Here is a 22,674-nt window from a genome sequence, read left to right as displayed (position 1 = left end):
AAGCCGCATGGGAAGCTTCACCTGATATATCATATGCTAAGAGACCGGGCTCATACCCGCTCTATATAAAAACCATGATATCGTGGGTATACTGCAAAAACTGACCAAGTCAATTTTTATCGATTTTTAGTTTATGTGACCAAGTCACTCCAAAGAACAAACCGAATACCTGAAAAAATTCCCAAGGCAAAATTATAAGTTTTGATGCCGCAACACACATAACATACAAATGTCTATGTCTGGGTATGCGTATTAACGGACTGGAAGAAATGAACATGTTGACTAGGTCACTTTTGCATGAAATATTATTCATATTTTATTCATGTCAACATTGAACTGCGACAATTGGATATTATGACTTGGTCACTTTTCTATGTTTTAGTTTTATCTATACATTGTATGTTTATTTGTTGAACGATCACGTGTTGGAAAAATAGATATTAAGTTTATCTTTCATTTTATCGTATAAAAGAGCAATTTAAATATTGTGCAGCATAATTTTTTAGAATCTGGGCATTCTTACATGGAAGTAGATTACATGCACAGTGCCATAGAAAATGCTAAAAATGTTCCAGTATACACTATGCATGATTAGTTACACATTTTTAGACTGGCCGAAACAATAAAAAAATTGATGCATATAACGTACAGGAATTTAAGGTATAATGCTTTTCTTGATATAAATACTCTAGCTGCTAATGTAGATACTCTTAAAAATAGAACCATTGACGAAAACTGAAGTCATGTTAATTGGCTAAAAAATATTTATATGTATGTGATATGAAGAAGACAAACCGCACTATATTTTTTAAGTACAACTATAGTGATCCAGACTTTCTTATGTTCAATGTAATTGGGCGTAATAAACGAGTTACAAATCTTATAAAAGAAATTCAACTACTATTTTATTCCAAAGAAATTCCTATTTCTAAACTTAAAAGGCAGGATCTTCTAAAATTGTGTAGACAGGAACAACTCCCTCTGAATTCCATGCTTGGATATCAGTCAATACCATCAGATTGGGAAGATGTTGCTCCAGAGCCATCAGTATTGTCCGATTCGGATTCAGATTAATTCTAGTAGAGAAACGTTTACATTTTTGTTATCATTTTCCAATTTAAAAAATAAAGTAAATATTTTTATTTGAAACTTCAGCCTTACACTGTAAATAAATAAAATTAGAAGTATTTTCTTTGTGATTTATTATTGATAAATAATCATCTTTTTGTGACCATGATTTAAATTTGAGCAAATTTCTACATCAAAAAGTGACCAAGTCATTTTTTTTTTCGAAAAATAAAAGGTAAATGCGATTTTTAGAGCTACTTAGAATGACTAACTTCAACCATTTAATACCTGGAAAGAAAAAATACGTATCCTTTTAAAATGATTTAAATTAAAAAAAAATTCAAATAAAAGTACAGAATATTCAACATCAATTATCTCGAAAGCACGATATTTGACTTGGTCAGTTTTTGCAGTATGCCCACGATATATGAGAAAAGATAATTAAGAAAAAGATGGCAGACCACCCGTGCTCCAGATGACAAGACCAAATACAACAGAGCAACCCGTCAATTAAAAAAGGTCCTAGAGGAACACAAAGAACAGGAAATAAACTATTTTCTAGAGAATCTGTCTAGCTCTGAAGAAAAGAACTACTCGTTATGGAAATTGTCTAAAAAAACTCAAAACACAATCACAAACTAAAGCACCGATAAGAAAAAATGATGGCACCTGGTCTCGAAGTGACGAAGAGAGAGGTTCCAATCGCACAAGAGAAAGGTTCCGGAGAACGAAGAGAAATTTATTACAGATATAGCAGATGAACCCTACCAGATGTGTCTTCCCACCAGGAAAGTTAAAATTACCGAATTTGAAGAAGTAATCAAAAACCTAAATACAAAAAAGCACCTGGATACGACCTGATAACAGGACTAATTCTCAAAGAACTACCTGAAGAAGTAATAAAGCTACTAATGTACATATACAATGATGTCCTAAGATTGTGCTACTTCCCCTCCCAATGGAAGGTAGCACAAATCATTCTAATTCATAAACCCAACAAAGACACAACCCAACCTTTATCCTATCGTCCTATTAGCCTTCTGCCTTTACCCTCCAAAATGTTTGAGAGGCTTCTCCTGAAAAGAATGGACACTGTCATTACAGAAAAAAACCTAATACCTCATTACCAATTCGGATTTCGACAACAACATGGCACAATCGAACAGGTCCATAGGGTAGTCAGAACCGCAAGAGATGCACTCGAGAACAAGAAATATTGTACAGCAGCCTTCCTGGATGTCTCCCAAGCCTTCGACAAGATATGGCATAAAGGTCGAATATCAAAATTTAAGACAATTGCCTCATCCAATCTGCATGCTCCTACAATCATAACTCACCGGCAGATCGTATCAGATAAAACTAAGGGAGGCCCTCACTACTCTACATCCCATCCACTCTGGCGTACCCCAAGGAAGTGTCCTTGGACCCACACTGTACCTCCTGCTCACAGCAGATATACCAACTTCAGATCGTACAACAATTGCAACATATGCTGATGACACTGTCCTAATGGCTTGCCACGAAAATCCGACCCTAGCTTCACAGATACTAAAAGTCACTTAAATAGACTTTAAATATGGTTTAAACTGTGGAGAGTCAAAGTTAATAGCTCCAAGTCAACACACATTACGTTTACACTAAGGAAGGGGATCAATCCAGCTGTAACCTTTAACAACACACCACTGCCAATAAGAAGTGACGTCAAATACTTGGGGATTTACCTAGACAGCCGCCTAACATGGCAAGAGCATATTTGGAACAAACGACTGCAACTGGGACTCGTTTATAGAAAGATGTACTGGTTCATGAATCAAAAATCACGCCTAAGTCTAGACAATAAACTTCTGATCTATAAAAGTATACTGAAACCCATCTGGACGTATGGCATCCAAAGCTGGGGAACTGCCAGTGAAACAAATTTACTCAAGATACAGCGCTTTCAATCAAAAGTTATAAGGCAACTGTGCCAAGCTCCTTGGTACATGTCCAACGATAATATACATAGGGATCTCCAAGTCCAAACCGTCAAAGAAGAAATTGTTTCTCTGTGCTCCAAGTACCACAATAGACTACAGGTCCACACAAACATATTGGTCACCAATCTCCTGACACCCCTACAGAACAGAAGACTAAAAAGAACAGACACTCTTGACCTCAACACTAACTAATCATTCCGACTTATTACTATTGTACTATTTAAATTAATTCAGTTAATTTATTAATAACTGTACTAATTCAATCATTATTGTACTCTTCTAGGTATTCACCACTGGGTGAATACTGACTGTGTCACACTCTTAACACTCATATGTATTGTTTATTATTGTTTATAAAATAGATTGCAATAAAATGGATGTCAAAAAAAAATCTATAAGCGAGGTTCCCACAGCCTCTGCAGCTTCTCGCATTTCGACTGCCATCGTTTTCTTTCCATCCATTCGTCTTCTTTGATGGATCTATCTCTCATGATGTGCCATACATTTTCTTTCCAGGCAACTGAAGGCTTTCCCCTTCTTCTTTGTTGTGGTATGTAATTTAAAGCTTTCTTTGGCCATCTATCTTCATTCATTCGTTTCACGAACCATTCCTCATTCATTCGATACCACACTAGTTGTCTCTTTTCAACTCTATCTACACTGGAATACTTTCTTAATTTTGATGAATAGCAAATTAGTCAATTAAATTTAGTTATTTTAGTATTTCAAAGTGTTAAAAAGTATTTGTGATACGAAATAAAATAATTTTAGTTCTCCAGGTTAATCATCCATTCATTTCAACGCCGAATAAAACCTTGTTTTCGACTCGACAAAATTCATCAGAGTCTTTGGAATCAACCTAGAAAGAATTAGGTTCTCTTCTTATGTGAGGAACAAGATATTCATCAATTCAAAGAATAAGTTGGTGGAGCGTTTCTGCACATATTTGTCCTCATTCTAATATCATCATTCCTGATGTGATATTTTTTGGATATACCACACGCTCTCCTTAGATAATCCATTTCTATTACTTCTGTTCTTTTTTACATTTTTTTTTTCGTGCAGATATGCAATCTGCCGTGTTTAGCAAAAACGCTGTATCTCCAAAATCTGAAAAAATTAAATTTTTTACTTCTTTCTAACCCAAATGTGCATATCTATCTTATTTGCTTACTAAAAATGACGTAAGTTAAGCCAAAACACATTAAACACACCACATCTTATGCTGTATCCTGTGTAAATGTACCTATACGAATACTTTGAACAAAAATCGATTTTACTCAAATGTGATGTCTCTGTAGATACGGCGTTTTGGCTAAGCACGGCAGCAATGTTGTGCATATCTGCATATGACGTCTGAAGCCATCATGCACACCTGACAGTATAAAACGGTATGATGTCTTTAGGCGACAGCTGCATTCAAAGGGTTAAGACAATTAAGGTTCGTGTCTTCGATTGTACTTGATAAGATAGCCTATAAATGTCGACTTCATGGTCCTGATAGATTTTACTAATTATTATTAAATTGTAGTCTAAAAAATATTCAAAGCAAATACTGGAATATTTAGTCCCCATTGAAGATCAAGAACACCCTACTTTATTGAAGGATGTAGCATCCTTATGGTGAGTTATATTATGTATTTATTTTATTTTATTTATTAAATAGACGGGATCACCCCATTACAGCATTATAATAACATTATATTTTTAATCTAATTTATCTTATAAATACACTTTAAAATACAATATTTAGAAACAAATCGAGAGTTTACTATAAATCATGGTTTTAAATTGATTTAAATTTAAATTAAAAGGATCTATATCACAGTGACTATTTAAAAACCTTAAGGCCCTATCAAATGGATTATTGCAGGCATAATTGGTAGCATGAAAGTTTATATGAAAAAGTTCAAAAGATGTCTATGCTGTGGAATATTGAAGCTTATTTTACTTAAAAGTTCCGGACATTAAATTAAATTATTTAATAATAATTTATAAATAAATACAGAATCAAACTGAATTCGTCTGTTATAAAGTGTTGTTAGATTTAATCTATCTAAAATTACTTTTTTGTCTATATTTGCAACTGGAATTCCCATTTTGTAACCGCAGTACCTAAGAAACTTATTCTGAACTTTCTCAATAGAATTGATATACTGGTCATATACATAGGAGACCAGACTAGCGTGCCATATTCTAGTTGAGAGCGTACAAGAGAACAATACACAACTTTCGTTACATCAATTGGGAACTTACTACAGTTTCTTAATGTAAATCCAAGAAGTTTAAGACTTTTCAATGTAATCTGTGAAATATGGTCATTGAAATTAATACTTTCATTAAAAGTGATGCCCAGGTCTCTAACTTGATTTTTATATCTTAACATTATTCATGATAGTTTGAGTCATATTGTTTATTCCCCCTAAAAAAACTGATATAATAGCATTTATCACCAACCGTCACTAAAGTCATTCATTATTGTACTCATTTGCCGCCATTTGCGGCAGTAAAGTAACACTTTATTGTACTGAAAGAAGAATTTTACTTTACCTGCCGCGATTAATCAAATTAACTGAGATTTAATGTAAGTGGTCGATGGCAGTAATCGATTATTTATTTGAGTGACCTTAATAGTTATTTATGATATAAGTATTAAAAGTACACGTTTAAGGCACGCATGTGAAAGTTTGCAGAATGAGCGATAGCGAGTTCTGCAATTCACATGAGTGCCTTAAAAATGTACTTTTTAACACGCATATCATACAATATTTTTTCTACAAACGTAATTACAGGACAATATCTACAAAAACTTTTACTTGAACTTGACTCCAATTGATTCCAATTTTATATTTTTTTGACATTACATCAAAATTGCATATACGGTCAATACGAACTGCAGTGCCTTAAAATTTTTTTTAAAGCACTAGTGCCTTAAAGTAGCATTTTTAACGCTCGTATGGAGTGCTAAAAATTGCATTTTTAACACGGTTGTAGAAAAAATTTATTTACTTTAATTATTAAAAATATTGTACAAAATTTACGTTATTGTTAATTAAATTTATACCAGAAAATGAAATTCTGTAGTATTTTGCAATTATATTTATAAAACATAAATCAAAACTTTACAGATTTTTAGTAATTAGGTATTCAATATTGATACCCAGCAACTATCGATTAAACATCGAAATCAGCCATCATGCAAGAGCCTTCTGTCATTACTATCACTGTCGTACGAAATGTTGTATTTCGTGTAAAAGTAAAAGAATTCTTAAATCTTTTAAGTTTCGTATTAATGCAAATATATATAGTATGAAATGGCGTTTTTGTTAATTCGATTATATATAGGACGGTGATAAATATGTAGGTACTGATAATTTGTTAGCAAATATATTTATTTAGATTTTCTACTATTCATCACGGCATCACGTGAAAAGCAACTTCGCTGCGGGAAGCTACATTTCATCAAACACTATTGACTATATTGATTTCATTAACAATGACGTAACTATTAACGATATTTTTAATTTTTGGTATTTTACTTTAAGTATTAAAATTAGTATATTATTTAAATATACATACGATAAAACTGTTTAAAATATATTTATTTCGTTGAAATCATGATAATAGAAATATAACTTCTTTCGTGCGTACAAAGTACACACTCTTTTTTTATTAAAAGGATGTAATTAAGTAAGTGTTAATGTTTTTTATGATTGGCGATAAAATTTTGTATGCACCACGTCGGTAAAGACTCTTTATCGAACTCGTCTGTTATTCGCCTTGTCATAGGCGTCACTTTACTGACTTGGTACATAAATAACTATTATCGATATTTAATGTAAGATTATTCTGTATACTCCAGTCCCATAACCTGTCAATATCATTTTGTTAAATCAATTTGATTGGTAAATTTAACCCATAATCCTTAAGTTTTTTAATTAAAAGTATAATTTAATCTGTATAATGAATAATAATGATTCATCAGCGTTATTTACATTTTCTTGAACAAAATTTATAGCTCAGGCACATTACCCAAAGAATGGTTCTAAAAACTAAAAGAAAGAATACCCTGAAAGAATGGTCTCCCTAAAAAGAAAATCACAAGAGAATGCGGTGACTACCGCACCATTAGCTTGATGTCCCATGTGCTAAAGTTGATACTGAAAGTCATCCATAACCGAATGTAGGATTGTAAATAGTTTACCTTATATTTTAAATTCCCCTGTATATCATTTTTCTTAATTATTAGTACGAAAACGGGATAAGAGTTTCACACATATGGACCTACGTTGGCACAGATGGGTGGAACTAATTGGGGATTACGACGGTAGCGGACTACTTTTAACTTTATATTTAAGAATAACATTCGCCACTGTGAACCAAATTTTATTACTAATAGGGATCGAAATTTATTGCAGTAAAATTTTAATAGTTTCGGATTTTAAGCATAAAAAGGGGAAGACAGGAAGCTGTTTTGGTTGTATAGTCAGTCGATTATAACATCACAGAGACGACAGACGCGCTCTTAGGCTTAATAAGACGTAAAAAGACGAATTAATTAGACGCAAATTATCTATAAATACATTTCGTTTTTTGTAAGAATAAGAACACGTAAGATTTTGGTCGCAATTACACAACACTTTTACATTTCGTCAATTTAATAGTATCAATAATTTAGTTATCTATTTTATTAATTAAAACTGTTAAACATCAAACGGACTTTTATTACGATTGTCTTTAAAGAAAACCTACACGAATATATCATAAACTGGACATATACATTAATGATACGCAATTTAGGTTTCGCAAAGGCCTAGGAACTCGTGAAGCTCTTTTTTCACTTAACATACTTATACAAAGGTGTCTGGACGTCAATCCAGGGGAGACAGGGATGCGTGTTGTCGCAAATTCTTTTTAACGCCTACTCAGAAGAGATCTTGAAAAAAGCTCTTGAGGGTTAAACTGCTGGAATAAAGTTAAATTGAGTTCCCATTAACAACCTTAGATATGCGGATAACACTGTCATCTTAGCCAAAAATATCGGGCATCTTCAGAGGCTGGTGACCAGAATAGCGGAGTTTGTACAAGAATACAGTCTAACAATGAACGTCAAGAAGACAAAGTTTATGAGAATATCGAAAACTCAAAGAAATAAAGAGAATCTCTTCATAAACGGATCCAATGTCGAACGAGTTGATCAATATACATACCTTGGAACAATGATTAACTCCACAGGAAATCAAAATCAGAATAGAACAGACTACAGCAAATTTGAACAAAATGAGAAAAGTGCTCTGCACAAGTGATTTGACGTGGGAGCTAAGAGTTAGGCTGGCTAGGTACTACGTTTTTTCGACTTTGTTTTATGGAATGGAAGCTTGGACCTTGAATGCTGCATCAATGAAAAAATTAGAATCATTCGAGCTGTGGGTGTACAGAAGAATTCTGAAAATATCGTGGCAAGAACCAGTGGCGGCTTGTGAGTTTTACAATAGAGGAGGCTCTAACTATAAAAAATCTAGACAAATTTGCACTAGCAAAAAAATGCACCAAAAATGTAATTTAAGGCTCCATTTGTTTTTGACCATTTTTATTTACATTTTACCTTACGGGGACCCTCCCTCTTACCGCATGCTTGCATTGATAACTGAGATGTAGAATAGCTCTTGTAATTAATAATAATAATATTGTTAGAATTATGGATACCAAAGGAACTTTATAAAAAGAGGATTGAATGTAAAATTAACGAAATTTTTCGAATTTTGAGTCATATTTACCCCACAACGATATAAGTTTCTTGTAATTGCCGGAAATGATCACTTTCATCGTGCCCGCGAAAAGCTTATTCTTGCGAAGCCCAATATATTGTTATATCGATAAGCCTTTTTAAATTCATCCTATTCTCCAAAACCTGATTATTGTAGATAATTATGACCTCTTTTTGAGCTGTATCTAAAGCAGTTACTATATTTTGTTTAGCAAAAAGTTTTAATTTACACGACGAAAATATGTGATCTTTAGATTTGGAATGTCTTTCAGTTGAACGAGGTAAATTTTTCAGATCTGAATATCCTATTTTAGACCACGTTGTATGTTCGGTTTGTGTTGAAAATAAGATACAAGGATAGCAAAAACTTTTTCCCTCTTAATAGACCAGGTTAACCAGATCCATTTATTATACCAATTAATATTAAATGCACGATTTTGACGATTACCTGAGGATTTAATAATACTTAAATTTGGCTGTGGTCTTCCTAAGGTTTTAATAATATAAGCTTTATTATATATACTTAAAGTATTAAAATTATTCCTGAGCAGCCACGTCAATTATATCTTCAGATATTTTGATTTCGGTTAACTTATCCATTTTATATAAACAAACAACGGTACATAAATTATAAAAAATAACCTTACCAAGCCAATAACAACACAAATAAAAATATATGAAATACAAAAATTCACCAAACACTAATTAAAAAAAAATAAAATGATAAAATCACACCAAGAAATACCCTGACTATTAACTTCCTTATAGAATATAAGTAAAAACACAAGTGAGCCTAATTCTGGTTTAGCCTCCCTTGGGTAGTATGACGTAAAGCGATATAATATTACGTTTCTCTATCGAGTATTATTGTACGCCTAGGAAACTATATTGCTGGTTTCGAGAAGTTTGTCGTAACTTATAACACAACGGAGTCGAGTCTGGTTTCTGCCTTCCTTGGTAGAGATATGAGGAGCTGCTCACAGCGTATAGGTGGGCATATAGATGCGTTCCAGATTCGCTAGTTACAAGTGTGAAATAATTTACACTTTGTATTAGTACGAGCGCTTGTTGTTTCTCGTCATTCAAAACAAACAAAACAGTGACATTTCATCAATAATTATAGAAATATTATGTCCCAGAGATGACATCAAATGCGTAAAAAATTTATGGGGTGGCTAAGCCTCCGTTGCCTCCTCTGACGAGCCGCCACTGGCCAGAACACGTCACAAACAAAGAGGTTCTGAGAAAGATGAATAAAGAAATGGAAATATCTCGGACATATTACACGTGGAGAGAGATACAACTTGCTCCAATTGATTATGCACGGAAAGATACAAGGAAAAGAAGCATATGGAGACGCAGAATATCGTGTACGGATGTACATCAAATGAACTTTTTAGAGCAGCCGTCTCTAAAATTCGAATGGCTATGATGGTTGCCGACCTCCGTCGTGGAGATGGCACTTAACGAAGATTTCTTTAGTGGTGCATATAGCAAGTTAAAATTAATCATATTTGGTCACATTGTTTAGTTAAATTACATTGTTAAATATTGATGAAATAGTAATATTTGCTAGTAAGGCATGTTTTGTTTGCTAGCTTTATTTGCTCATCCTTTTTTGTATCTAAATTTCATCCTGTTTATTTTTTCGTACAATTTAACTGTTCTTTTAAAGTCCTTTTCTTCTTTATTTTACAGTAATTTAAACGACGTAGAGTCTCAACAAAATTTAAAGAGACCTCATTCAGAGGATGTCGAAGGACCTTCAAATAAAATCACCAAAGAAGTCCACGAAGACGAAGATGTTTTGTACGAAAGAGTTTTGGATATAACACGAGGAAAAAACAGGAAAAACAATGAAGACGAAGGAAAAACCAACAGTGAAGCTACTCCCTTACTATCTTTAATAAAGGAAAATAATTCTTTAACAGATGATAGAAATGCACTTGAAGCGAAACTTCTTGCTGCAGAAAAGCAGTTGAGAGAGAAAGATGATGAGCTTGAACGCAAAAATTTAGAAATATCACTTTTGAAAGAGCGACACGCGAATGAATTAGAAATAGAAAAAATTGAACATTTATTTTATTAAATTAAATTTTAGTATTATTTGCTGTGTTTTCACTAGCTTATTACCTAAATTTTTAGATGTTTTCTATTGAGAAATTCACACCGAGACTGCAATACGGCCAAGATAGGAATGCGCATTCAGTGTTGCCACAGTTCCTGTGAGACGTTCTTGAGAGAGCAATCAAAGAATATATAGTGAGTAGAAGGGTACGGCCCTGTAATGTTTCATCATAGGATTTTGTGTTCCAACTGAGTAGGTGCATGGTACAAAGACGCCAGGTACGATAGCCGGAATATCCGAAATTCGGATGAGTTCGCGCATGACGTCACAATGAGAGTGATTTTAAATATTCCCCATTTAAAACATTAGCGCTCGGAACACAATTAGTTTCAAATTGGTCATAAAGAGTCATTTTAATAGATTAATATAATTTCTGTTTAGCTATTTCGGATTTATTGAAATGTAGGTGTTTTATTATTTTGATTTAAACAATTAATTAACAATATAATGAACAAAAATTAATTTCTAAAATAAATTTGTGAGTTATATTTAAAAATTTTTTGCATTCGTCGATTTTTAAATAAATTTTACGAGCTTGTTTTTGATTGACTTGTCTTATTTGGCGCCAGTGTTAAGGAGGGGATCGAGCCATGGGCGTACATATAAAAATTTGTAGGAGGGTTAGACGTGAAGATGTTGCACATTACATTTTGTATACTTTGGATGACAATATATAGTTTAAAGCACCGAAAAGCCATGGGGGGCCACGCCCCCCTCTACCCATATGTATGAGCGCCTATGAATCGAGATGAAAATGCGCAGATGAAAATACTTGATTATTAATGGTCTGAAACAAAATCACAAAACAAATAAAACACAAGAATTTATTAAGTTACAATTTTCTTTAATTTTCTCTTATTTCCCATATTTTCTTTAAATGTTAAGTTTAATTTCTTAATCAGAAAGAGAAGGTGTTTGCTTTTGTAATCACATTCAATCTTTTCAGACAAATCAATGCAAATAATTTTCCCTGACTTGTAACTGAAGTCCAGACTCATTGAAATTATTAAATATAGTATCCAGTTGATGCATTTTTACCACCAATTCTTCTGGAGGTTTCTTTAGGCCCCTTCGGAGACTTGGTCAATCCACGTGTAAGTGGAAGTATCCGGACTTTCAGGCAAATCTAACTTCTTGCAGATATACCCACTGACATATTCCAATGCATCATGTTGTAATTGGTGGTTTAGTTCTTCGACGTATGCATCCACTTCTTCTTTTTCTGCATCGTCAGATAAATCTGAGAAGTATGTTTTGCATAACAAAACTTCACTAAATTATCGATTGGACCATCCCTGCCCTCATCAGCTTCTGTGTTACCAGCTTCGGATAAACTCCCTTCATTCCTTCCCAAAATATAGTTTTTTACGCGGTAGCGAAATTCCACCGCATGAGGATGGTCATGTAAGCCACCAGCCCTCCTCATGTTGCCAAAAAAATTCTCAAGTACATCTTTGTTTAGATTGTACGTAAGAATATATTTTATATCGACTTTGGATTTTATATCCTCAAATAAACCTTTTAATGCGTTTTCCTTTAACTTTTAAAGCTTTCATAGCTTCTCTGTCATCTCGTCAATAATTTTATTTTGAATCTCTAGATTCAATCCATAGCCTTGTACTCGGTGTCGGGAATCTGCATAAGGTACCCTGACGTTAAGGCAAACAAACCAATCATTTACCTAAAAAAACAACAAAATATATGAACTGAGAAGTAGTCAACTTTTAAATGAGGCTTACCAATTTAAAAAAACTTAGCTTAACTTATAGCCGTGGTTGAGTCACTGTAAGATGATATTTATTTTTTATCTGATAACGTCCAGTCGGAACTTATTGCGATAGGGCAAAATTTGATGAATAATTATTACTTTGGTCGTCAATATAAAATACTTACCACAGCAATTTTAAAATTTGAACTATTTAGTATAGGAAAAATATTGAGTAGGTAAATCATCAAATCACCAATGTTATACATAATATAATTATGCATCTTTAAATTTCAATCATTTCTGTAAAATTCAATAATTTTTCGACCGAATGAAATTTCAAAACTAATTTGTACATTATTTATTTATTAACGGCATCCATTTACAAAAGTTTTAAGAAAGCTATATTTTATAAACAATAAATTTTAAACTATTAAACATCGCAGAATATTAAACTACAACAAACTTATTTTAAGATACCCTTCAGTTGTTTTTTAAATAAACTAATTTTGGAGACAATACATTAAGGGGTAAATAATAATTCTTTCACACTAACAAGCCTACTAATCAACTTAAATCTCACAAAAATCTTCCCAAAAGCTAAAAAATCGATAAAACTCCCATATAAACGAATGTATTCCAACAACGGCTACCCTCATTGTGACGTCGACAGAACGCGATCAGCTGATAGTCTCATGCGCAATATCGTACCTGGCGTCTTTGTACCATGGAGTAGGTGCTTCTTCTTTTTGTAGTTTCTTCTCCTATCGGAGGTTGGCTATCATCACAGCTATCCGTACCTTATTAACGGCTGCTCTGAAAAGATCTACTGAGCTGCAACTATACCACTCTCTTAAGTTTCTCAGCCATGAAATTCTTCTTCTACCTATAGATCTTTTACCCTTTATTTTACCTTGCATTATGAGCCTTAATATCTCATATTTCGCACCTCTGGTAATGTGGCCTAAATATTCTAGCTTTCTTGTTTTGATGTTCTTGATCACCTCGCAATCCTCTTGCAGCCTTCTTAACACTTCTGCATTTGTAACTCGTTGGATCCATGGTATTTTCAAAATCCTTCTAAAGCACCACATCGCAAAGGCTTCCAACTTCTTTATATTTTCTACTTTTAGTGTACAGCTTTCCACTCCATACAACAAAGTCGAGAACACGTAGCATCTTAAGGCTCTTATCCTCAGCTCCAGAGGAAGGTCTCGATTAACAAACATCTTTTTTATTTTTATAAATGCTTGTCTTGCAATTTCAATGCGTGTCCTGATTTGTCTACCCTGGTCATTGTTTTCATTTACCCAGGTTCCCAGATATTTGTAGTTATTCACTCTTTCTACTTGTTTTCCCTCGATATCCAACCTTCCTACTGTATGTTGCTTAGAAATAATCATAAACTTGGTTTTCTTAACGTTCATTTGTAGTCCATAGTCCATACTGACTTGATGTAATCTATTTACTAATAGTTGCAGTGCATCTAGACTTTGCTGTCGTCTGCGAATCTTATGTTGTTCAAGAATTTTCCGTTTATTGATATACCCTGTTCTTCCTCTGATATTGCTTCCTTAAAAATGGCTTCGCTGTACAGATTAAATAACAATGGAGACAACACGCAAACCTGTAACACCTCTCTTGATTTTTATGGCCTCTGTTTCGACATGTTCGATTTTAACCGTTGCTTTTTGATTCCAGTATAGATTGACAATAACCCGTATACCTCGACTGTCCACAGTTCGTTCCTCCTCTCTTTCAAAAGTTTTATGAGTTTCTGATGTCGTACTCTATCAAAAGCCTTTTGATAATCTATAAAGCAGACATAGAGATCTTGGTTCATATCTAGTCGTCTTTGCGCGAGAACGTTAAAAGCGAACAGAGCCTCTCTCATTCCTAGTCCTCCTCTGAAACCAAACTGGATGTCATCTATATCTTCTATAGGAATTGGATGGAAGAGGCACAAGATCGAAATACTTAAATTGAAAATTATGAGAGACATCTATATGTCCAGCAGTGGACAAGCGAAGATTAAATGATGATCCCATTTAGGAAAGACATGATGATCCTATTGTTTATTTCTTGTGATCCGTTATTGTCTTTAGTTATCGTTGTTCCAAGATACATAAATTCTCTAACGCGTTCAAAGTTGATGATGGTTATGATGATGATGGTTGATGAAAGTCATTGATGGTGATGTTCTGACCTATTCCGTCTCTGCTTTGGTTATTGCGGCTCATATACATATATTTCGTTTTATTTTCATTGATCAAGAGCCCCACTACCTTCTCTGCTTCTTGAGCCTGACGAAAGTCTCCTTCATCTGTTGCTTCCTACATACAACAAATGTTTCCCTAATGCAACGGTATTATAATGTGGTCTTCATCTTGGCTTCAAACTGACAGACTTCAGTTGAGTCTGTCAGTTTGAAGCCAAGATGAAGACCACATTATAATACCGCTGCATTTTTAAATTCTTTAAACATCGACTTATTGTCGACAGATTCAACTGAAGTCTGTCAGTTTGAAGCCAAGATGAAGACCACATTATAATACTGCTGCATTTTTAAATTCTTTAAACATCGACTTATTGTCGACAGACTCAACTGAAGTCTGTCAGTTTGAAGCCAAGATGAAGACCACATTATAATACCGCTGCATTTTTAAATTCTTTAAACATCGACTTATTGTCGACATTGTTTTGTAGCCGAAATGGCATAATTATTGTAATATTAAGGTCTTTTGACCTAACTATGTAGCTAGTTCCAACTACTTTGGATCTAAAGTTTCTACCACCTGATGATGGACTGATTGGTCCGAAAACGATTGTGTGATTTTTGTACTATAGATGTACCTACTTTTATCCAATTTGGATCATTTTAGATAAAATTTTAATAAATTTATATACCATTTACCTACAAGTGAAGTTTTACTTCCTTAGTAAGTTCTTTATATTTGTAGTATATGTGGTCCAAATTATATGCTACTACCATTAAATGCACAATATTTCTTATAATATTTTTGCACCAATCTGTCGCACATAGGTAAATGTGAAGATACGTTATACATTTAATAAATGAAGAGTATACAGGGGAAAAACAAGGAATGTCACTTTTTCATGAATCTTGGCTTTTCTCGCCATGGGGTAGCAAAAACTGAGTACTATCGACTAGACTATCGATTCTGAACAATAACCAGAAAAATCAGTCTATATAAATTTTTTAAGAATTTGTATGCAGGCGAAGGACCAGGATTGTCCGCACGCCACTGGACAAAAATAAGGAATGTTAGCAGTTTTTTTGTGCATTATTAAATTAATAAGTTAATATAGATTAATATTGTATTAAGATTATAGACCAGTAATTGCTAGACGTCTGCTAAGAATCTCCTAAGTACTTTTTAGATATCATAAGATAACATATTTTTACATAAAAACCAGGAAAAATACAACTTTTGGTAATCCGATTCTTCCGGTTCAAGACCTCGATCTTATACAGCTAAAAAGAACCTACCTATATACCAAATTTGGTTGAAATCGGACGTCTTGTTTAAAAGTTATCGTGCTATTAGTTACACATGCATGTATAGTCGCCATTTTGAATGCCCGCCATTTCTGTAAAAGGCAAAATCTGAGATGGCCTCATATCTAAATTTGAACCTTTATATGTGTAGTATAAGTGGTCCAAATTATGGTTGTTATGCTTGTATATCATTAAACGCTCAATTGTTTCAGATATCGGCCGCACTAATATTAACGCTAATGAATTAGAAAAAATTAAACTTTTATTTTATTAAATTGAACTTTAGTATTTTTTGCTATGTTTCTTTGTTATCTCGATTCCTCTCCTGTGTTATACGTCTCCGTGCGAATAACCCAACAAACTCTCAGACTCACGACAGTGGCTCTAAAAAATAAAAAAAGGTAAGGTAAAAGAATGATGCCTTCCTAAGCGGTCTTCCATCCAAACAATAACCGCTCTCAACACTGCTTGACTACGGTTATCGGGCGACAACCGTCATTGTGCTGTGGGCGTAAAGGCCGCGTCTCACCATCAAATAATTTGATCAAACAGTTTGAGCAAACTCGGGAAGTACGTCACAGTGACGTCACAATTGCAGTTTTTTTGAAATTCTAAAAATCTGTGCTCTCACTATCAGTCTAGTTTGATCAAATTTTTTGAATTGAGTTGTCTAACTTGTTTGTACTTTATTTAAAATTAAAATTTTTCATTATTATCCACAATGAACACTCAGGATGTGACGTCACTAACTGTCACTTTCAGTTTGCTCAAACCAGTTTGATCAAATTATTTGATGGTGGGACGCGGTCTTAAAATTGATACCAAAATGAATTATATTGACAGATTGTACAAAAATAATATTAAGATTGCTTTTTCATCATATTTTAATACATATTAACCTATTCCCGATGAAGACAAATCCAAAGACACAAAAATTATAATAAATATATATTTTTTCACACTTTATTTGCACTGAAATAGCCACCTTTACTTAACAAGCCATGAAGTTGAAACTTGGCAACATCTATTGGTAGACCGATTAATTCTGACAGTTCTCATTTGTTTTTAAATAATTTTCACTTTATTTACAGAGAAACTGAAATATCTTACAATATTTCGTGCTCCAAATTATAAAGAACATTAAAAGGTATGTTATTAAGATGATTTTAGTTCAATATAATATATTTTTATATAAACTTGCGTGCATATAGAAATCCGTCCACTTAAAAATTTTGTCATTTTTAATGTCTCATATTTCCTAAACCTGTTGGCAGATTTAAGTGATTTTTATAGTATGTTATAGCCTAATTCTTTAACAATACAGCTGTAATAATATTGTTGCTAAATAGTTAAATTTTTATGGTGTACCATTTAAAAAATACTGAAATTAAAACCCAACTATAGACTCCGGTTTTCTTAATATTCTGTTTTTATTTATTAATTCGCTTATGTTTAACAACTATATTTGTTCTTTATCAATTCAGGGTGTTTCTAAATAAGTGCGACAAACTTTAAGGGGAAAGGAACAAAATGAAAAATTTTGACGCCTGTATTTTAAAGGTAATTATTTTTTTTCGAATTCTGAGAAAATAATAAGTATTTTTGAAAAATTTAAACGCAGAATAAAAGACTTTACTTTATTAGTTTATTACCGAGAGCCAAAAATCCCTTAGAATGAATAAAAAGTTTTTTTTTAATGACATATTTGAAACTAAAAATCACACTAAATTTTCTTAGTTTTTCACCCCTGTAACTTATTAAAATAAACATAGAAGTTTTCAGGGACTTTGGGTCCTTGGTCCTAACGTAATCTTTCACTTTGCGTTTAAATTTTTGAAAAATACTTATTAGTTTTCTTAGGATTCGAAAAAAATGAATCCCGTTTATATTCTTGTTATTGGTTTTTTTTTTGTGTAATAAACGTTACTTACAAGGAATTACTTTTAATATTATTTTGTACAAACTTCCAATTAATAATATTTTCTTGTTCGACTCAAAAAATACTATAAATTTTACCAGAATTTGTACTTGAAAATCGTAGTTTCGAAAGCGGTAGTCCGAAAGTCAGACTACGGACGTCATCAATTGCGACGTTGCCTGTTTCTCTTCATGGCTTGTAAAGTAAAGGTGGGTATGGCACCTTAGACAAGGAAAAAAGAGAGGACGGGTAACACTCATTTAAAACACACGTTCCAAAAGTGAAGCCAGTTTTTGGTTTGTTTGTCACCAGAAACATGGCGGTCACGTCAAAAATAACAATGGGTTGCCAGTGGTGGGTGTTCGTTGAAGGTTAAAATTTCATAAAAAATAAAGTAAATCATCATCTAAAATTCGTAATAAAAACATATGTATGTATTGAAACATATGTACGTAATATGAGCAACTTAATAAAACATTTACCGTACACAAATTCTTCATTTTAAATACATTTCATATTTTTATTTTAAATACTCAATGCATAACAATACCCCAAAGATACGTCGATGATCAAAATCTCTGGTGTCAGTTTGGCTTCACTTTTGGTCATAGGATTACTCGTCCTCTCTCTTTCCTTGTCTAAAGTATGGCACTGATAGAATTTAGTAACTAACTTCAGACTCTCGTGTGCCCGTAAAGAAGTATAAAAAGTATGGTAATGGCAACACTGTGACTAACAAACTAAAGACGTCAATAAATGAAGGTTATGTTTTAAATTTATTATTATTTGTTTATGTTTATTCATAGAGAATTAACAACAAGTGTTTACTGTATGATTGTACAACTACAACACAACACAACATGTCCGACTCCGAACCCGAAGGTATGAAATTATTTACTGTTTTTATCTTTTGCCACTTCCGTATTTCTTAGTTACCTTCATGTATAATTTTTTTTAATGTTTATTTTGTAACAGGTGTTCTATAGTATTATATTTATATATGGATGAGGGTCAGGGAGCAATAGAAATAGGAATTTAATAATATTAGATCACATACAATGCAGGTAGGTCCACAGAATCCCTGACTGAAGCATTTCGGTCGTTAAGAGCATCTGCACAGAGAATGGGACTTCTTCTTCTTCTTTCTCATAATCCTTAGTGCCCTTCAGGGCGTCGGATGTCGGGTTCCGCCTTTTATCCACTTCTTCCAATTGCTTCTATTGGTGGCCAGGTTCTTCATATCCCTCATACTGATGTGTCTCCTTTCACCTATATCTTGGATCTGGTCCATCCATGTCTTCCTCGGCCTTCCCTTTTTTCTTTTGTTTCCCATTTTGGCTTCATGTACCTTCTTTGTAAGTCTATTTTGCTCCATTCGTTGTATGTGTCCAAACCAGCTTAATTGTTTGTTTTCGATCTTCCTAATTATCGGTTCTTGTTCCAACTCTCTTCTTATATCTTCATTTCTGAATCTGTCAAACTTCGTAACTCCGGCTATTTTTCTCATGTATTTCATCTCCGTCGCGTTTATCATTGATTCATGTTTCTTTTGGACAATCCATGTTTCCGCCCCATATGTCATTATCGGATTTACTATGCTGTTATATACTCTGAGTTTAGTTTTGTTGCTTATTTCTGACTTTCCAAAAATTGTATTATTTAAAGAGTAATACACGCTAGTTGCCTTCTTCAGTTTATTACTTATTGCCAAGTCCGTTTTCCCATCATCTGTTATTATATTTCCCAGATATTCAAAAGTAGATACATGTTCTATTACTTTTTCCCTTACTATTATATTAGTATTCCTTTCTCTTTTCTCATCTTCATTTATTATAAGTTTTGTTTTGTTGAGGTTCATTTCCATTTTTAATTTATGTATCTCTTTTTGCCAAATATCTATTAGTTTCTGCATTTTCTCTACTGTGTCTGTGATTAGAACTATATCATCAGCGTATAGAAGGGAGTTGATCTTTATTGCATTTAAGTTTTTATATGCTACTATGTATTGAAGGTTTCTTGTTTGATCTTTGGTATTTTTGATTAAAGTATCCATGACTATTATAAACAAGAGGGGGCTTAGTCCATCTCCTTGTTTAATTCCCTTATCCCATTTAAAATTGCCTGATCTTTCTCCATTTATTTGTACTTGGCCTTCTACTTCCATATATATAGATTTTATGACTTTTATCATCTTTTTTGGTATATTATAGCTCTCTAATATTTTCCACAATATTTCTCTGTTTATCGTATCAAATGCCGCCTTCAGATCGACGAACATGAGAAATAGTTCATTCCCTTTACGGCATTGTCTCTCTATTATATTTCTTATGATGTAGACGTTATCGTTTGTTTGACGGTTTGATCTGAATGCAGCCTGTTCGTCTTCCAATTCTTTCTCTATCACTGATCTTAGACGCTTCTCTATAATTCTCGTGTATACCTTGAAGGCGACCGATGACAAGCATATTGCTCTATAATTCTCGCATTCATTATGTTGTCCTTTTTTGTATATTGGTAGAACTATGTTCTTCTTCCAGTCATCTGGGATTTTCTCTGTACTCCATGCTTCCTTGCATATCTGTAATAGCCAGTCCTCTCCTTTTTCACCCATCCATTTTATCATTTCTGGATCTAGTTGGTCCTCTCCTGCCGCTTTTCCAAGTTTAATATTGTTTATAGCTTCTTCCAGTTCTTCCTTCCTTATACTCTCTGGTTCCTCTTCCTCCTCCAGTTCTGGTCTATTTCTTCCTGCTTCATATATTTCTACTTCTTCGTGTTTGAATTTATCTTCGTAGTATTGTTTCCATACTTCTACTATTTCTGTAGTCTCTATTTTCAATTGGTTATTTTTATCTTTGATTCCATACTGTTCCCTACCTTTTTTCCCTCTTAGACCCTTTATACGGTTCCAGAATTTTCTGTTATCTGTTTTGTAATTTGCTTCCAATTCTTTTCCGAATTCTTCCCAGCTCATATTTTTCGCTTTCCTTACTGCTATTTTTGCTCTATTACGTTTCTCCATGTATTCTACTTTGTTATTTTCATTTCTACATTGTTGATATTTTTTCCAGGCTTGCTTCTTTTCCTTTATTATTTTCTTTAGTTCTTGACTCCACCATTCTGTTCTCTTATGATATTTATTTATTGACTTTTTTCCACAAATTTTCTCTGCTGTTTTATATAGTGTGTCTTTTAGTATTTTCCATCTTTCTTCCATATCCAATTGCTCTCTTTCCAGCTCCATTCTTTGCAATTCCTCATATATTTCTTGTTTATAGTCACTTTTCTCTTTCTCTGTTTTCAGCTTCTTAATATTTATCTTAGTGTATGACTTATCGACTATATATTGCTTTTTCTTTGTAGTCATTTCGGCTACGAGTAGCTTGTGTTGAGTATTAAGTTCTGCAAATTTTTCTGTTTTTATATTTTTGATAATATTCATTTCTGCAGGAATCACGATGTAATCTATTAGACTTTTGGCATTTCTTTCCTGTGCTTCAAAAGTGTATCTGTCCTCCATATTTTGATACCAGAATGTATTTCCAATTTTTAAGTCGTTATTTACACAAAATTGTATCATCTTCTTCCCATTTCTGTTCTCAGCTTTTTCTCCATACCGCCCAAGGCTTCCAAGTCCCTTGTTGATGTCATTTCCAACTCTAGCATTCCAGTCTCCCATAATAATTATGTTCTCAGTATCTTCTCTCACTTCGTCTAAAGCTGTTTGGAGTTCGCTATAGAATTGAGACATTTTCTGTTCTTCTGTGCCCTCGACTGGTGCATATATTTGTATTATGCTAACTAACTCGTCTAGTTTTATACTTACGGTAATTATTCTAGAGTTTATTGCTTGGTATTTTACAACTCTCCCACTCAGATCATCCGTGATTATAAAACCGACTCCCTCTTTTGCTCTTTCCATTTCTTGTACACCTGAGTAGAAGAGCTTGTAACCATCGCCACATCTCATATTTCCTCTTCCCTTCTTCTTCGTTTCACTCAGGCCTAGGATGTCAATGCCGTATGTTTTCATTTCCTCTGTCAATTCGAATTCTTTACCATAAAGACTTGTGATATTCCAAGTACCTATTATTGTTGTTTCCTTTCCATTATTTTCGTTGTGAGAATGGGACTAAATAAATATAAATGTTCAAAAGACCAAATATATGTGTTGCACTAGGTCAAGCAACCCGACACCTACAAGAATAATTATTGATGACCTAGAACTGGAAGGTGTTGCACCTTCATATACTTAGGCTCACTGCTGACTAAAGATAACAACGTCGGTGAAGAAATTAAAAGAAGAATAGTGCTCGCCAATAAGTGTTGCTGTGGCTTAAGAAGACAGATGGCCTCAAAAATACCTAGAAAAATTAAATTGACTGTCTACAAAACACTAATAAGACCAGTGCTAACATATGGTTCAGAAACTTGGTCACTTACACAGAATAACCAAGAACTGCTCAAACATTTTGAGCGAAAAATATTAAGACAGATATATGGAGGCATAAAAAACAAGGTTTGTGGCACAGGCATTACAACTTTGAGTTGTATAGATGCTTTGGAGAACCTGACATTGTAAAATTCATTAA

General features: G+C 33.4%; 2 protein-coding genes across 2 annotated transcripts in view; both read left to right on the top strand.

The window, feature by feature from the left end:
• The window catches only part of LOC126882423 (uncharacterized), a 39,492-nt gene extending 28,575 nt beyond the window's left edge, over window positions 1–10,917 (top strand). The window contains exons 3-4 of the mRNA XM_050647374.1: window positions 4,576–4,667; window positions 10,510–10,917. Coding sequence (XP_050503331.1) covers window positions 4,576–4,667; window positions 10,510–10,900 — 483 coding nt within the window. The 3' untranslated portion in view covers window positions 10,901–10,917. The remainder of the gene's footprint in view (window positions 1–4,575; window positions 4,668–10,509) is intronic.
• Window positions 10,918–18,797: 7,880 nt separating this feature from the next.
• The window catches only part of LOC114326478 (uncharacterized), a 30,990-nt gene continuing 27,113 nt past the window's right edge, over window positions 18,798–22,674 (top strand). Inside the window, exon 1 of the mRNA XM_050647376.1 lies at window positions 18,798–18,964. Within this exon, the coding sequence (XP_050503333.1) occupies window positions 18,943–18,964 (22 nt within the window). The 5' untranslated portion in view covers window positions 18,798–18,942. The remainder of the gene's footprint in view (window positions 18,965–22,674) is intronic.

Source organism: Diabrotica virgifera, chromosome 3, assembly GCF_917563875.1.
Source record: "Diabrotica virgifera virgifera chromosome 3, PGI_DIABVI_V3a".
NCBI classification, from domain to species: domain Eukaryota; kingdom Metazoa; phylum Arthropoda; class Insecta; order Coleoptera; family Chrysomelidae; genus Diabrotica; species Diabrotica virgifera.
This window is presented reverse-complemented; position numbering and strand designations above follow the sequence as displayed.